Here is a 17,827-nt window from a genome sequence, read left to right on the forward strand (position 1 = left end):
GGATAGAAAGCCCAAAAATGAACCCACAATTACATGGCCAATTAATCTTCAACAAAGGTGGAAAGAATATCCAATGGGGAAAAGACAGTCTCTTCAACAAATGGTGCTGGGAAAATGGAACAGCCACATGCAAAAGAAGGAAACTGGACCACTTTCTTACACCATAAAAATAAACGCAAAATGGATTAAGGACCTAAATGTGAGACGTGGAACCATCAAAATCCTAGAAGAGAGCACAGGCAGTAACCTCTTTGACATAGACCATAGCAACATTTTTCTAGATATTATCTCCTGAGGCAAGGGAAACAAAAGTAAAAATAAACTTTTGGGACTACACAAAAATAAAAAGTTTCTTCCCAGCAAAAGAAACAACCGTAAAACTAAAAGTCTACCAAATGGGAGAAGATATTCGCAAATGACATATCTGATAAAGGGTTAGTATCTAAAATATATAAAGAACTGATACTGCTCAACACCCAAAAGACAAATAATCTAATTCAAAAAATGGGCAGAAGACACGAATAGAAATTTCTCCAAAAAAGATATACAAATGGCCAACAGACGCATGAAAAGATGCTCAACATCACTCAACATCAGGGAAATTCAAATCAAAACCACAATGAGATCCCACCTCACACCAGTCAGAATGGCTAACATTAACAAGTCAAGAAATGACAGATGTTGGTGAGGATGCAGAGAAAGCAGAACCCTCGTGCACTGTTGGTGGGAATGCAAACTGGTGCGGCCACTCTGGAAAACAGTGTGGAGGTTCCTCAGAAAGTTAAAAATAGAGCTACCCTTTGACCCAGCAATTTTAGTACTAGGTATTTACCAAAGAATACAAAAATATTAATTCAAAGGGATAATGCAGCCCTATGTTCATAGCAGCATTGTCTCCGTAGCCAAACTATGGAAGCAGCCAAAGAGCCCACCAATAGATAGATTAAAAAATGGTGTATATATATATACAATATATGTATATATATTATATATATATATATATATATATACAATGGAAAATCACTCAGTCATAAAATAGAATGAAATCTTGCCATTAGCAACGACATGGATGGATCTAGAGAGTATTATGCTAAGCAAAATAAGTCAAAGAAAGACAAATACCATATAATCTCACTCATGTGAAATTTAAGAAAAAAAATGAGCAAAGGGGAAAAAAGAGAGGCAAACCAAGAAACAGACTCTTAATTACAGAGAACACACTGACGGTCACCAGAGAGGGGGAGGTGGGGGGATGGGGGAAATAGGGGGTGGGGCTGAAGGAATCCACTTCTCATGATGAAAAAAATAAAATAAATAATAAAATAAAAATGAAAGTTATAACCTGGACTTCATCAAAACTAAAAATATCTGCTCTTCTAAAGATAATGCTAAGAGAATGAAAAGGTAAGCCACAGATTGGTAGAAAATATTAGCAAATTACATGTCTGATAAAGAACATGCCCAAAATATGTAAAGAACTTTCAAAACTCAGAAAACAAATAACCCAGTTTAAAAATGGGCAGAAAGGGTGCCTGGGTGGCTCAGCCAGTTAAGCGTACTCTTGGTTTTGGCTCAGGTCATGATCTCAGGGTCATGGGATCGAGCCCCACATTGGGCTCTGTGCTCCGCAGGGAGTCTGCTTGGGATTCTCTCTTTCTCCCTCCCCCTTTGCCCCTCCCCTGCTCTCTCTCTCAAATAAATAAATAAAAATAAAAGCTTTTTTTAAAAATGAGCAAAAAACTTAGACATCTTACCAAAGAAGATCTGTGGACACCATTTCAGCACAGCATCATTAGCCGTGAAAGAACCGCAAATTAAAACCACAGTGGAATTCCACTACACACCTGTTAGGATGGCTAGATCCAAACCAAAAACAAGGCAAAAAGCTGGCAACACCAAGTGCTGGTGAGGAGCAGCTGTGACCCCATCCGAGCTGCTGGTGTGCGGCCACTCGGAAGAGTTTAACACTTTCTTACCAAGTTGAGCAAACATCATACAACCCAGACGCCTCACTGCCAGGTACTGACCAAGAGAAAAGAAAACCTGTATTCGAAGGGAAAACTGTATGTGAACATTTCCAGAGGGTTTATTTGTAACTGCCACAAACCAGCCCGCCTGGCGTCTGCTGACGGGTGAGCACTCTGGCGCACCCCTGCCGCCAGGGACTGAGCTAGTGATGCACGCCACACGCGCAAATCTCAGAAGCATCCATGGTCAGCGAAAGATCAGGCTCAAAAACCGCAAATCGTGAGTCCATTTGCGTGGCACTCTGGGAAGGGCAAAACTATACAGATGAGTGGCTCCCAGGGACGGGGGGAGGGGTTGGCTACAAAGGGCGGGCGCACAGGGGCATGGGGGTGATGGACCTGTTCTGTGTCTCGACTGTGGTGGTGGATGCACACTGTATGCATTTGTCAAAACTTGCAGAAGGTTACACTGAAATGGGTGGATTTTACTGCATGTAAATGATTCCTTCATAAAAAGAGGTGAAAAAGAAATCATTCAACTCACGTGAACAGCAGAGAGCTATGATCTTGCAGGTTTCGGATACTGATATTGTCAGACATTGAACATAAAGTAAGCGTGCTCACTAAATACATGGAAAACCATCACGAAGAAGGAGATGAAGCAGGTTGGAAAATGAACCCAATAAAACTTCTGAAGTAAGAATGTGATCATTGAAATGGGAACCCCAATCAATGGGATGAACTGTAGAGCGACATTGCTAAGGAGAGACCCAGGGAGCTTTCTAATTGCAGACAGACTAATTTCATGGAGACATGAAAGCATGGTACAAGCCATGGAGGACAGAGGGAGGAAGTCTCATCTGTCTCCTCGAGTCGGGAAACGGTCGATTTAATGACATACTCGCTGAGAATGTTCTAAAATGTTGAAACACATCTAAACTCGTATCCCGGAAGTGAGTAAATATCCCATGACTGATCGCAGGGAACAACACTGGACACGTGATTAAAGGAAGCCTTCGCAATCATTAACGAGCCGGATTCTAGAACTGACGAAAGTTCGCCGCATTCTTAACGAACAGATCAGCACAGTTCCACACTGGGACACCAAGAGACCCCAACCACCATCCACGCAGAATGAAACAGTGACCCCAGAGTCTGCCCTGGCTCAGGCCTGGGCTGTCATAGTGCTTACTCCTGAAGCAGACAAGGACTTAAACATCAAGGTTGTGGCAGCCGACTGGCCCCTCCCCCACCCAGGTGACAGTTGTGGCTGCTGAGGGGGGTGACAGGTCCGCCAAGTTGGAGGGGCCCAGACCAACCCCAGGACCCAGAAACGGTGCACACTACCCTGTAGGGGAATCGTTCGGCCATGCCGGGCACACGTGGTGTCAGGGGCGGGCCTGGGGCAGGCCACCGGAGGCACCTGGGATCTCCGTGGTGGCCGGGCCAGGCAGCCCAGGCACGGCACTCGGAAGGGTGCTGACCTTCACCTCTCCGGTCAAACTGTGTCTTCACAAGCAAAGCCCACGGAAAGACCTTCTCAGACAAGAGGAATCAGCATCTGCTTTCAGGGGCCTTCCCGACAGATAGCCACGGGGTGGGTCTGCATGCACAGCCCACCAAGCGGGGCACACGCACAGGCCACACTAAGTAACGGGGACTTGACATTTGGAAGGCGATATCACTGTAAACTTTCAGTCCTTGGTCCCTCTGCTCCACTGGCCACAAGGAACGCCTCCCACCCCCAGGCCGTACCCTGGCACCTCTCCCCTCCTTCTGCATCAGCCCTCCTCTCTGCTGGCTTCCTCCTCTGAATAGAAAACCCCTCTGAGCCCACTCTCCAGTCCCCTGGCCCCCAAAGGTCTGGCTCATTCCATCTTCTCTGGCTCTGGCCCTCAGGCCACTGCACCCCACCACAGCCAGCTCACCTCCCCTAGCTGGGGCCTCGGCAGCTCTGGTCCCCTCTCCCGCCCCCAGTCTGCAGTTCCTGAGGCCATGGTGCCCCTGTCCGTGTCCACTTGAGAAGCCCCTCCCCGCTCTGCCCCTCCTATGCCAGTGGGTCATTCCTCTTTGCAGAGCAGGGCCAGAGGGAGGGAGCTGGCTGGGAGCTGGTGGTCCCGGAGGGGGAGGGGCCAGATCCCCCTGGGACCCCAGCCAGCCGTCTCATCTGGACCTGCTTCTCTTCCAGAATCAGAGGGAGTGACCGTGACCACTGTCGTGACCATACCTCCCAACGAGGAACAGACAGAGATCTCGCTGGGAGAGGTTAGCAAGGCCCGCTGCCTCACAGGCCCCCTTCCTCCAGCCATGCCCTCCTGACCTGCTCCCCCCCCACCCAGGGCGGCCCTTCCACTTGGCCAGACGAGGCTTGTCTGGACTCGCAGCCTCTGGGCAGCTTGCACTGCCAGACGGCCTGCGGCCACCCCCATCCCAAGCGGGGGCCGGCAGGACTGGAGCAGCAGAGTGGCCCTGGGTCCACTCTGAGAAGACACGGGTGGGGCCGCCCCCACGGGAGCATGGGGTGTGTGTGTGCGTGTGCGCGCATGCAAGGGCCCCGGGTCATCAAGAGAGCAAGTGCACACACGGCCGGGCTTCTGCTGTGACGCTGAGCAGTAAGTCCTCCAAGGGGTGGTGCTGACGTGGCCGCGCTGAGGACGGGAAGTGCCTTGATAGAAACGTGAAGCCTGACTGACCTGTGGCATCTCTCTTCCCATGCAGGTGACAGAGGGTGAGATTGGCCCCTTCAGCTCCATCAAAGTGCCAGTCATCTTCACGCCGGTCATCCCAGGAGAGGTCCAAACCAGGTTCAAGGTTGTGTTCAAGAATCAGCAGTGCCCGACAGTGAGTACCGCACCACGGCACGGGCCGGGCCCTGGGGTCCCCGCCCCCCTGCGCTCGCCCCACCACGACCCTGTGAGGAAGCTGCCCGCGCTGCCCACGCCTGGCAGCCCGTTGGCGCACAGATGGTAGCCTCCATAGCCAACACACGCGTCCGGGCACACGCACACGCAGCCCCTGCTCTCCATCACTAGAAATGCCTCTCCTCATTTCCAAGTCGTTGCCATTTTTACTCTTTACTTTTTGTTATTAATTTATTTACTTATAGGTTTATTAAATTTTGCTCAGAGAACATGATCTGCAAACTGTTTAATTTGTTGACGTATTTGTTGTGACCAAAGGCAAAACTGAGTTTATCGACGTGACGTGTGCACGTGTGTGTAAGGCTGTAAGCAAATCCCCGAACTGGGTGGTTCACATTATTCACACCCTCCGCGCCTTCCCCAGCACTCAGACCACTGACATGTGCTGTCTTTATCCTGCAATCTTCTTGTCTCTGCCCCAGAGACCCTGGGGCCTAGGGTCTGCTGGCTGGGGTGTTCTAAGTGTCTTGAGTCCCGTCCTGTGGGCTGGTGGCCCCCTTCCCAGGCTGGGGGTCCTGGAGGAAGGTGTGGGGAGTCCTCGGCTCACCGCCTCCACCCCAGGACAGTGTCTCCCATGCCAGGCCCCTGCCCAGCCCGAAAGGGCTGCTGGGCACAGGCTGTCCCTACAGGACCCCCATAGACCCCCAAACCTCCTGAGGCCTAGGACTCAGGGTTTGGCTGGGAGGAGCCAGCGGCTGCAGAGGGGAAAAGTGGTTCCCTCTGTCCCTGGTCCTTTGGAGACCTCTGAGCCCCCATCTGTATTAGCTGGGAGAGTTTTATAAAGTGTACGTCTCTCTGTGAGATGCATTATTCTGTAATGAAAGGGTTTTTCTAAACAGCTAAAAATGTTGATCATCATGAAGCTGTGGGATGGGTACATGACAATCCATTATACTAATCTACCTTTTTATATTTAAACATTTTGATAATAAAAAGGATTGTTTAAATTATATGACATAAAAACTGCCACAGAACTCCAAAACGTGGCTGGTTTAACAATTAACCTTCGGATGCTTGTTCAGAGTTACAGGACCCCCGGGGCTGGGCCGCGTTAGCACTGACCCGCACCCCGCTTTGCCGACCGTGCGTGTCGCTGACTTTGCACCTTCAAACTCAGCTGTATTTCAGAGTCCTGGGTGCTGCTCTCGACGTGCCCGTCTGGGTGCCCAGCATAGATCTGAAGACGTGTATGTATGACCGGCTGTACCAGGAGTCCGTCCTCGTGCACACACGGTGAGCCCGGACCCAGGGGACCCACGTGTGCAAGTCAGCCGAGGACCTCCCACGGGGGTCGGCCTCATGGTCATCATCACGGGAGGCGTGGCAGGGCCAGAGTCGGGCACAGAGGGAATCAGATGGGAAGACAGAGGCAGGAGCACGGCCAGGGATGCGGTGCCCCTAGACCCGGGGAAGGGCCAGGAAAGGGATTCTCCCTGGAGCCTCGGAAGGAAGCAGCCCCGCCCACAGCTGGGCCTTAGCCAGTGGGACCCGTGTCTGGTTCTGACCTCCAGAACCCTAGGAGGATAAGTCTGTGTTGTTCCAACCCCTGGGTCTGTGGTGAGCAGCTCCAGCAACAAGGGGATGCTACCCGCTCCGCGCCCAGGTCCTCGGCGCCTCGTGGACACAGACAGGAAAGCCGGAGCACAGCTATGAGAGGGAAAGTGGATGGAGCCCGGAGGAAAGAAGCGAGTTCCTCTCTACGGGGTTTGCCAAGGCTTCCAGATACCAGAGCAGTGATGTCTAAAAGCTTTTTACTGAACTACAACTTAGGTGGAGAAAAGTAGGCAAATGCCGCGGTTAACGCTCAGGGGGCTCTCGTTCCCCAAACAGGCCTGGTCCCAGCACCTGCTGATGCCAGGCCCCCGGGTTTCACAGGCCACCTCCAGCGCAGAACCAGCTCGTAGGTGTGGAGTCCCGCAGACTTCCCCCGTGACCCTGCGTCCGTGGGGAACTTGCCTGTCTCGGCTTCAGGACCACAAACGTCAGGGGACTCAGGAGGGGCTCCCGTGGATTTGTTTGGGAAACTAGGGCTAGCCGGCCTCTGCCAGTTTATCCCAGGGTGCCTGGGGCAGCCACTTTCTGGGGGAGGGCCGGGGGTGAGGGGCAGCACTCGGCCTGTGGGGTAAACTCAGGGCGTGTGTTTGTGACAGTCGGCCAGGACACTTGGTTTGGTGGAGACTGAAAGGCAGGGGAGTGGGGGAACTTCGTGGTAGAAAAAGGAAAGGTTCCAGGTGAGCCCAGATGGGGGCCTGGGAGCCCGAGGCACTAACTAGAAGCAGGCACCCCACGTGGTTGGTGGGGGGCCCACACTGCCTCCTCCCGCTGCCCCAGAGTTGGAGGAGGGGACAAAACCAAGGGAAGCGGCCCCAGGCCTGTTGGGGCCAACCTTGGCCTGGGCAGGAGCAGGGCAGAGCCCCAGGCAGGCAGGGGTCCCACCCCTGTGCCCACACCCCTCCAGGTCCTCCCACTGGGCGGTGCCTGGCCCCGCAGGAGTCTTCCCAGAAAACACTCAGGTTTCTGAGAATTGACCGGGGCCGTATTTCCATGGCAGGGTTTCTGTTTGTAGGAGCTCCTCCTCAGGAAAGCCACCCTTTAGCAAGCCGGCTGTGAACGCTCCCCGAGCACGCGGCGCACCCATGGGGACTGGCTGTGCGGAGCGTGTCAGTCCCGTGGGCGCAGACGCACAGCATCGCTGTCTGGTGTCCCCGGGTGTCCTGCAGGTCGAAAGCGGCCCTGCGTCTGAAGTTCGAAGTGTGCAAGGAGCTGAGGGAGCACATGGAGCTCCTGCCGGAGACAGGCTACATCCAGGCCCAGTCCTCCTACGCCGTGCAGCTCAAGTTCCTGCCACGGTGAGCGCCCTGGGGAGCACGCTGTGTAGCCCCACTCGCAGGTCAGTTTTAGGGTCCTCCTCCACGCTGAGTGCATCCTCTCTTTCAGACACTCCCTCCCAGAAGATGCAGGGAAGTATTTCGACAAGGAAAGCAGAGTCCTAGAGGCCCCAATGACAATCCGGGTGGCTGACCAGGTCTGCGTGGGACTCTCCCCGGGAATGCTGGGCACTCGTGGGGAGGCAGGGCCCTGGCGGGTTCCCATGGCCTGACCAGCAGATCTGTCTCCCACCCCAGCAGCCCCTGCACAGTGCGATGAGACAGGGTGTCTGTGGATCGGGAAGAGACCTCTGGGGGCTGTGCAGGGCTGGCAGGGTGTCCCCCCAGCACCGGAACCCACACGTGCCCACATGCACACTCACAGTGTGTGCATGTGTGTGCACGCGCATGTGCACTCACGCACCCCCCGCACCGCGTCCACCCGAGGCTCCTCCCCTCTTTTCTGGCACCTGCTTTCCTGTCCTCCCAAGTCAGGAACTACAGGGAAGTGGCCTTTTCAAAGAGAGTCCTGTGTCTGGCCACCAGGTCGAAGCAATGCTTCTGCCTTTCTTGTGCGTGGAGACATTTGCAGAAACAGACTGCAAGTAACCAGGAGGCGCTCGCCCTGTGCACTTCAGCTCAAGCCGGTGGGGTTTACCGTGCGTGCTGTGGTCACCACCTCGGACCTGGAGCTCCGCCCCTCAGCCGTGGACTTCGGCTACTGCACCGTCTACGAGGCCGTCAGGACACAAATCAGCCTCTACAACCACTGCCTCCTGCCCCAGGGGTTTGGGTTCGTCGGGCTCCCCAAGGTGCCTGGCTCGGTGGGGAGGGGCACGGGGTGGGGACAGAGTCGGGAAGCTGGGGGGTGGGCCAGGGTGGTGCCGCCCCAGGGTCCAGATGCCCGGCACCAGGGGGCCTCTCCGGACCCCACACCCACCTCCAGGCCCCTCCGCCTGGGTCTCTCCCTCCCTGTCCCCCTCCTCATCCGCACTGCCCATATCCCCGCCTTGCCTCGCTGCTCTCTGTCGCAGCCTGTCTCTCCCTCTTTGGCCCACACCTCAGCAGGACTCCAGACTCCTCTCCCTCCCCTCCTTCCAGAACTCTTGCCTACCTGGCCCTGCAGGGCAACCAAGATGAGGCTCAGACCAGGCTGCCCTCAACTCTCTCTGGGCCGCTCTGCTGCCGACCCTGCCATCCACTTATATATATGCAGACACGTGTGTAAACACACTGACATGATGCACACAGACATGCGTGTGCTCCATGCATGCAGACGCAGAGACACATCACATACATACATACAGACAACTCACATATGCACATGTGATCACAGACAGACAGACATTCTCACAAAAATGCTGACACTCACATACATACAAACACACGCACAGCCAGATACTCACATACACTCGCTCATACACAAACGCCACTGTGTTTTCACTTTGGCATCAATGGTTTTCCATTTGCCAGTTTGTGGACATTCAGCCCAATGACGGGTTTGGGACAATCCTGCCACTAGAAATGCTGCATCTTGACGTGATCTTCCAACCCACCAAGGCTAAGGAGTACAACTTCGAGCTCGTCTGCAAGTCCGAGATCAACCGGTAAGCCCGGCAGACAAGGGGCGCGTGGAGGGCCGGGTACAGCTGGCTCAGGGGTGGCAGCCCCTCCCCCATCCTCAAGCACTGCCGGCTGGGGAGACCATGGGGCTGGGCTGAGGCACGACTGACTGCCAGGACCCCAGACCCAGGTGCAGGCTCCCGGGACCCGGGACCTTGCTTGCTGGGCCCGCTCGCCCCTGTGTGTGTGTGTGTGTGCATGTGTATGATAGTATGAGCATGGGAGCAGTGTAAGTGTGTGCATGCATGTGAGCGTGCACCTGTGGACGTGTGTGTAGGTGTGTGTGCGTGTGAGCGTGAGGGGTGTGCCCGAATGTGTGTGAGCATGCACTGTGGGTGTGGGTGTGCACGTGTGGACACGTGTGGTGTGTGTGTAAACATGCATGTGAGCGTGCATGTGGGTGCCTGGGTGTGTGTGAGCATGCACGTGTGGATGTGTGTGCATGTGTGGACATGTGTGGTGTGCGTGTCTGTGCACATGTGAACATGCATGTGTGAGCGTGTGTCTGTGTGTGAGTGTGTGTGTGGTATGCAGAGTGTCCCTCTGCACCCAAGAGGACCTGGGCATGAGCCCCCCTTGCTCTAATGCACTGTGTGATGGGGATAGTCCCTGGACCTCCCTGAGCTTCCCATTTCCACCCTGACAGATGGGATGGAGGAGGTGGTAGAAAGAGAAATCAAACAGGGTGCAGAGGGGGTGGTCCGGGATAAGGGCCTGTTCTCGTTGCTGCCTGAGATTATCGGCCCTAGTGAGGAATGTTCTAGAGCATCCTGTGCAGGTGTCCGGCTGGGCACCGAGCCCCACTGGCCACCTCCTGCCCTCCCGTTTCCCTTCCTTTCTTCTCCTGTTCCCACCTGCATTCTGGCCTGAGTTGCTGTTTGGCCCTGTCTGGGGACCTGGGCAGCCCTGGGTGGTGTTGGGCTGCCTGGGGTCCACGGGCCAAACCCCCTTCTGGCCCCAGGCATGTGGCCATGGGCAGGACCATTGGTCGCCTGGGATCTGACAGGCTTGTGAGTGAGCAGGAATAACTCCACGGGTGGTAAGAGCTTAGGGAGTGAAGTGCAGAGTTAGAACCCACAAGGAAAATCAAGGGCCCTGACTACCCCCCTGCCACGTTCCCCATCAGGCTCTTGGGTAAAGCCCACTGTCTCCCAGTCATAAGAACCACAGCATCTGGCAAGTCTCAGTTGAGCCTTGGTGATGCCGCCCCTGACAGGTAGGGGGTTTCTGGTTCTTTCTTTGCAACAAAATGAAGGAGGGCCTAAATGAGTTGCCAGAGGGGGACTATCCAAAGTAACGCGGGAAGACATGTGGTGCTGTGGCGTGGTTGCAGAAGGAGAGGCTCATAGGGTTGAGTGATGCTGGGGAGCAAAGCTCCCTCCACGCCCGTCCCCAGGGCCCTGCAGGGGAGCCAGGCAGCGCCCCATCCCCGGTCTCGCCCCTCCTGGTGCTGGAACCTGCTGGGGAACAGCAGCTCCGTCCACCATCCCGAAACACGTACAGTGAAATCTCATTTTCTGTACGTCATGATTATCCCATTTCATACATTTATGGTTTTTCAATTAATCGCATACTAACAATAACCTCAATGATATCGCCACACAGAAGGATTTTTGTTCCACATTTAGAGCCTGTGGTCACAAGACATAAAAATATGTATTTCAGTACTTCAATGTATGAGCAACATCACAGCTGGGTTACCATAGCCAATCAACATCAGAGCGTTAAAATGTATGTAATTAGGATGAAATTCGACACAGAGCGCACAGTAGAAATCTGGGTCCAAAGAAGATGTGGAATGGAAATATTCCAGTGGTTAAAATACCAAATATCTGTTCTGTTTTTTTTGACACATTATCTTAATTCAAATACCAGGCTGATCACACATGGTCCAAAAACACTCAAATAACACACTAAACATAAGCCAAAGTTAAAGATTAATCTTCAAACGTCGTAGCCCAGGGTGCCACACTGGCCTCACTGGTGGAAAGCCAGGCCCACGCCTCCGTGGCCACCATGGGCAGAGCTTCCTTTCCTGTGAGCTGCTGAAAGCTGCCAGCCGGAGCACCTTGACTACTTTGTCCCAGCTCTGAAGAGCCGTAGGGCCTCAGCAGGGGTCACAGGAACCGGCACCACCCGGCCAGGTGCCAAGATGCACCAGTCGAGGAGGCTCTGAGGCTCAGCAGCGCGGGGGGCCCTCCACCGGGACGCGGACAGACGGAGCCATGGTTCCGGGAGGGAAAGCCCACCCTCCCACATCTCTTCGTTTTCTTTAAAGGATAATGGCAGAAATTAACTAACTAGGGTTTATAGATTCCTGTGCTCATATTTAAAGAGCAATTTATCGATTTTATTTTTAAATGTCGATGAATATTTAACAAAATAAGCCAGAAATTACCTCCTCAGCAACTTAGGATGAAATTTTTAGCTATCCACTTTAAATGCGCGCAGGAGTCTGCAGTATCTTCAAAAGACAGTAAAATTCACTAACGAAGTAGTGAGCAAAATCTGTGACAACTGCCATCGTGGTCCCAGGCGCTGTGCCCACGCAGGCCACCGTCTCCCTCAGGGGCCACCTTCCACAGCGCAGAGGGACCCTGCGGGCTGTGCCCCCGCTGAGCCGCCCACACCGGCCCTTCCAGGTGTTTCAAGCTGGCGTGCCGGGCTGTGGGCGTCCACCCGCCCCTGGAGCTGTCCCACTACCAGGTCAAGTTTGCAGCCACCTCCCTGTATGACATGTCCGTGGCCACCCTGTACGTCATCAACTCTCACGTGAGCATGAACTCACTGACCCACTCCATGCCCCGCATCGGCTCGGAGGACGCCTCTCCTGTGGGGCCCACAACCTTTGAGTTCCTGCTGCCCCCGGACTCACCCATCACCATCTCGCCCTCGGTGGGGACCGTGCTGCCAGGAAAGGCAAGTGTGGGCCCGAGGTAGGCTGGGGGGTGGAGCTCCCCTGGGGGTGCCTGGCTCTGTCCACCCTGGGCCACAGCGACGCAGCCTGGACAGCAGAGGCGGGGGTGAGCTCTGCCCCTCGTCAGACCCAAGCAGGGCCAAGGAGGTCTCCGTGGCCCATGAGCTTGGGCGGGGGGAAGAGGCCCAGCCCAGCCCAAGCCCCAGAGGCAGGGGCACCCATGGGTGGCTGACCCCACAAGCACCTGCCTGGGAGCTCTGGCAGTGTGGACTGAGGGAGGACGTGCAGAGCCCTGGATCTCACAGCAGATGGGCACAGAGGGCCTGGTCACCAGAAGTGCAGGGTGCGAGTCCACTCAGCTAAGCAAGGGCTCCCCGCCCCTACTCTGCCTGATTGAGCAGAAAGAACCGGGCCTGGGGGCAGGGCTTCCTCTCAGCCCGGGTCAGGGCCATCCCAGCCTCCTGGAGCTTAGATCTTTCCCTTCAAAAGCTAGGGCGGCTCCTGCCAGGACAAAGTGAGGAGGGGCACGTGAGGGGCTGGGCACACCTGGGCCCTGGCAGCATTTCAATTTGTGTGATCATTTAAAATGCATTTTATTAAACTTAGCAAATACTGTGTAAGTACCCGTCCCCAAAGGGGGTATTGTGGTTGGCTTCTGCGTTCTCTCCCTCTCCCTGCTCCCTCCTTCTCCCTCCCTTTTCCCTTTATTCCCCCCATGCCATCTGCTCTGCCCCCACCATCGTATGGGCACCTCTGCTGTCCTGAGCACTGGGGACACTTGGGAGTGAGCCCTCGGTGGGGCCCAGGACCTCCCTGTAGGCTGTGCCAGTCTCAGGGACAAGTTGGGGTGGGGAATTCACCCCCAAATCTTGACAGCTGAATGCAAAGTTTCCTTTCTCACGCATGGCATGCCTAATGTGAGCTGTGGGCGGGTCCTGGTTCATCAGGATCTCTGGCACAGGACCCCTGCCCTACGTGGTAAGAGTGGACTTGATAATCGTGCACGGTGACCTACCTAGCCCCCAGGGGCAGTGGTCAGGGAGCATCTCCCTGGAAAGGGCCTTCACGAAGTGACGGAGGTGTCCTGCCAGGAGTGTCAGCATGACCTGGGGACATGCAGGGGAGGGGGGACGGGGGGACCTCAGTGGGTGCTGAGGGGGACAAGGCGCCAGCAGGGGCCAGCTCTGCCCTCTGGGCGGCTCCCTTGCAGAGGTGCCTGATCCAGGTGGGGTTCCGGCCCGTGCTGCCCGGCAAGCTGATCCACCAGGAAGCCTCCCAGGCCCTGACCAAACCAGTGGAGGTAAAATTGGTGCATGGGGACTCCCAAGAGGAGGGGCGTGGGGACACAGAGCAGGGGCTGTGGCTTCCTGCACCCCCCCCCAGGCTCCAGGGGGCCAGGCCGAGTGCCTTCAGCAGTGCTGGGTGGACTTTGTGGAGCATGGTGGGTGTCAGCTTTCAGAGCGTCTCCTCCTCCAGGCAGCATCACCAGGCAGCCGAGGTCCCTGGGGGGCGTTCCCGTGAGAAGCAGGTGGAGCTTTAACGGAAGGAGAGCAGATAAAATGGCAAAGGGGCCCATGACCCTCAGCAAGTGTGGCTTCTTAACAACCATGAAGCCCGTGAAAACGGCCTCACAAATGTAAACTTGAAAGAAGGGAGGGGCGCCTGGGTGGCTCAGATGGTTGAGCGTCTGCCTTCGGCTCAGGCCCTGATCCCGGGTCCTGGGATCGAGTCCCGCATCGGGCTCCTTGCTCAGGGGGGAGTCTGCTTCTCCCTCTCCCCCTGAACCCCCCCATTCTCTCTTGTGTGCTCTATCTCAAATAAATAAAATCTTAATAAATAAGTAAATAAATAAAACAAAAATATTTCTTAAAAAGAAAGAAGGGCAGCGTCAGCCCAGGGATAAAGCCCAGCAAGCGTCAGGCCCGCTGCCCCTGCCAGCCGCAGAGGCAGCAGCCCGTGGGCTCCTGCGGGGAGAGGGAGTCCCACGGACCCACACAGAGCTGTGCAGTCCCATGGCCTAGAGTGCTGGGGACGCAGAGGGACGCGAAGCACACTTTTCCAGCGTCTGGCCCACACGGGGAAGCACTTGTCCTCCTGCAGTGAGGCGTGGGGGGAGGCACCCAGGAAGGAGGACCCTGGTCCCAGGCGAATCCCCCCCTCTGTTGCCTGTTTTCCCACTGGTGAAGGCAAACGCTGGGGTCGGTGCACAGGTCCATGGGGGTCTCTGGACACTCAGCTGCCTGTTGCACCTTCGGTCAGTCTTCCGGAGGAAGCCACTTGCTGCTTGGGTCCCCGTCCACTCCAAGCCCACGGCCCTGGGGCCCCTGCACGGGGCAGTGTGCCCAGGCGTGCGCTGGCGGCCAGCAGCTGGCGAGGGGCGGCCACAGTGCCCACGGGGCTGAGCAGAGCTGGCCTCTCCGCACCCCAGCTCCGCAAGGACACAGCCACCCAGAGGAAGGACCTAAGGAAACAGTCCTTCTCCACGCTGCGGCTGCAGAACCAAGACCGACTGCTCCGGACCTCGACCACCCCGACTGCAGAGCTGTGTGAGCAGGACTTCAAGTTCAGGTAAGCCCAAGAGAAGACCACCCTGCCACCTCCCTCTGCGCCCATATGACAAGACCCTGTCCTGACCCCCACGGAGACTTTCCCCCACAGGCTGCCTGGGACAGAGCTGTTTTGAGCCATGTGGCTGGAAGTCCAGGGCTGGGCTGGCTTCAGGCACAGTTGAATCCAGGCGCTGCCTCGAGGGCTCTTCAGCTCTGACTTCCTGGGCATCTGCCCACCCCATTCCCATGGGCCTCGTGTCCCTATGCACAGCCTCACACCATGGGCTGGGGAGACCCTGCTGCCCCTCACTCCCGTATTCCCAGCTCAGCAACCCCAGCCTCCCCAGGTACAAAAGGAGGCCAGGAGAGCTCTGAGGGGCTTGTGTCACTTGCCCATCCTAGACCCTTGCCTGAGGCCCCAGGAACACAGCCCTCTTGTTAGGTGCCTGACCAGGACCCTGGGGTAGGAGGAGGCCCCATAGGAACCAGGGAAGGGTAGGACAGCCACAGCCTGGGGCCCCTTCCCACTCTGGTCCAGGGCCCTGGGGAGCAGGTGTGGCCTTGTGCCCCCCCCCCCACTGCCCCAGGAGAGCATGGCCAGGCCTCCCATCTGCTGGGGTGCGCGCAGCATGGGCACAGGAGTGTGAGTGCATGCTGCTGCGTCATTCCAGCTCCGACGAGTACCAGGCTGCCCAGGCCACCCTGGCCAGATCTTTCCAGGGGAAGTTTGACAAGTTTGTGGTTCCCTGTGTCGTTGCCAGTGGTGACCCCAAAGACAGGAAGGGGACAGAACCCCTGAGCTTCAGGTGCGGTGCTCTGGCGGGAGGGAGGGGGTGTCTTCCAGAAAGTCACCGTCCCTCCTGTGCTACCAACCCAGATCTGGGGCCCCGGAGGGAAGGGCACAGTGGCTGGAGTGGGCAGGACAAGGGCGGGGAGGGGGGGCACAGCGCCATCAGCACGCCCTCCCCCTCCCAGTCCTCACAACACCCTGTACCTGGAGCTGTGGTGTCCGGCGGTGGCGCCGTCCATCGTGGTGACCTCCGACAGAGGCAGAACCATCTCCAACTTCGGTGACATCGCTGTAGGTGAGCCTTGACTGGGCCCAGCCCCCCATGCACACCCCCCCCCAGAGGCTGAGCCCCCCTACGGTCACCGCCTGGGTTCCCACACGCCACTCCTGGGCCTAGGGCTACAGCCTGATTCCACCTTCCCATTTCAGGACACCGCGGCATAAAAAAGGTCTCCATCCAGAACATTTCCCTGGAGGATCTTGCTGTATCCTTGTCCGCACCCAGCCCAGGCAGCCCACAGGGACGGGACAGGAGCTGGCGGGGGGCTGCAGTCCTGCCCTGGCCACCTCTCCTTGACACTGGGCCCTCAGGTGGAGTTCTCCATGCTAAACCCCAATGGCCCCTTCGTCCTGCTGAACCCCATCAGCAAGCTGCTTGCTGGCGAGACCCACGTCCTGACACTGTCCTTCTCTCCCCACGAGAGCATCCTGGTGAGTCCCAGGCCCACTTTACGCCATGCTGCAGCCCGCGTGCTCGGGCCCCCGGGGGCAGCCGGTCCCCCTAGGCCCTCACCTCTGAGGCAAGCAGGAGGCGGCCACAGAGCTCAGAGCAGTGTCGGCTCCAGCCTGCCCCGACCCACTTGCTCCCAGCAGAGCTCCAGCACGTGCCTCTGGCAGACGTCTGCCCCATGCTAATGGACGTGGTCTCTGTCCGTAGGCCCAAGAGACACTGGACATCATCACCAAGAGAGGCAAACTCTCCCTGACCCTCCTGGGCACCGGCGTGGCGCCCATGATCACGTGCTCCATTGAAGGGGACACTCTGGACATGGGTTATGTGATTGCCAGAGAGTCTGTGTCCTCAAGCTTCAAGGTGAAGCACATCACAGGGGGCCTGGTGCCTACCCTGGTCTCCTGGGAGGGGGCTCCACCCGGGGAGGGATCCAGGCCTTGGTAGGGGAGCCAGGGGAGGTGCAGGCCACCCCCACCTGAGCCACCCCACCCTCCAGCAGCTGCCACCTCCACTACCCTGTCCAGCACCCCTCCCTCCACTCCTCACCTGCTCTGCCTCAGTGCTCCCTGTCTTCCTGCTCAGGGCCTTGGCAGGAGCCATCCCATCTGGGATGAGGAGGAGCTCAGCTCAGGCGCTGCTGTGGGGGGTGGGGCGTGGTTACAGATGTGTCTGGCAAGGTCACACTGCCCTGTGGCCTCTCGCCACCTGCCGGAGGGCAGGCCTAGCTCCCCATGCTTCTCCGATGTCTAAGGGACTCACCAGCCTTGGGATCAAGCAACCAACAGGACACCTGCTTAGTCCACTGGCTTAGGTCGGGACCTGGCACTGAGCCCAGAACAGGGATTCCCTGAAGTGTCTCACTGAGGAGGGGGCACTCTCAGGAGAAGGGGGTGAGGGCAGGGGAGAGACTGGGGCAAGGATGCTGGTTCAGCTGAAGGCTAGCCTGAGCCTGACAACGGAGGGAGCTCTGGAGGACAGAGGGCACCGCGGAGCTGCCCCACCTTGAGGCACAGTGGATTCGACCCACCAGCCTGGAAAGGGGGGGTAGCGTGAGGCTGGACGAGATGAACCAATAGCTCAATAAAGTGCAGTGAGCGCAAGGTGAAAATGATTGGACAGGAGAGCGACTGGACACCCAGCGAGGCGTGACTCCCCCTGGGGGAGAGCGAGCTGAGACCCCCTTTGCAGCAGCCTGCATGTGGGCAGCAGGATGGTAGCCTGCTGAGGGTCGCCTATCCTCACAGCTGCAGAACTGCTCCGCGCTGCCCATCCAGTTCTCCCTGCAGCTGGACAGCCTCTCCCGCTCCAGGAGCGAAGACCAGCAGCGGCTGCCGCAGTTCCTGGCCTCTCGGGCCCGGAGGACTGAAGTAGTGGGTGAGCTGGCCCACGGAGGCAAGGGACCACTGCTGGGGACGGCCGTCGGGGCAAGGCCGAGGGAGGTGGGAGCTGAGCCGCGGGCG

At 57.0% G+C, this 17,827-nt stretch overlaps 1 protein-coding gene across 1 annotated transcript in view; it reads left to right on the plus strand.

The window, feature by feature from the left end:
- Positions 1–17,827, plus strand: part of CFAP74 (cilia and flagella associated protein 74) — a 67,083-nt gene that overhangs the window by 45,891 nt on the left and 3,365 nt on the right. Inside the window, exons 19-34 of the mRNA XM_032395383.1 lie at positions 4,156–4,232; positions 4,686–4,808; positions 6,006–6,121; positions 7,609–7,737; positions 7,826–7,913; positions 8,394–8,567; positions 9,229–9,362; positions 12,021–12,297; positions 13,506–13,604; positions 14,724–14,863; positions 15,516–15,650; positions 15,820–15,929; positions 16,064–16,119; positions 16,226–16,345; positions 16,572–16,727; positions 17,612–17,741. Coding sequence (XP_032251274.1) covers positions 4,156–4,232; positions 4,686–4,808; positions 6,006–6,121; positions 7,609–7,737; positions 7,826–7,913; positions 8,394–8,567; positions 9,229–9,362; positions 12,021–12,297; positions 13,506–13,604; positions 14,724–14,863; positions 15,516–15,650; positions 15,820–15,929; positions 16,064–16,119; positions 16,226–16,345; positions 16,572–16,727; positions 17,612–17,741 — 2,064 coding nt within the window. The remainder of the gene's footprint in view (positions 1–4,155; positions 4,233–4,685; positions 4,809–6,005; positions 6,122–7,608; positions 7,738–7,825; positions 7,914–8,393; positions 8,568–9,228; positions 9,363–12,020; positions 12,298–13,505; positions 13,605–14,723; positions 14,864–15,515; positions 15,651–15,819; positions 15,930–16,063; positions 16,120–16,225; positions 16,346–16,571; positions 16,728–17,611; positions 17,742–17,827) is intronic.

This window comes from Phoca vitulina, unplaced genomic scaffold (genome assembly GCF_004348235.1).
Source record: "Phoca vitulina isolate PV1807 unplaced genomic scaffold, GSC_HSeal_1.0 scaffold2, whole genome shotgun sequence".
NCBI lineage: Eukaryota > Metazoa > Chordata > Mammalia > Carnivora > Phocidae > Phoca > Phoca vitulina.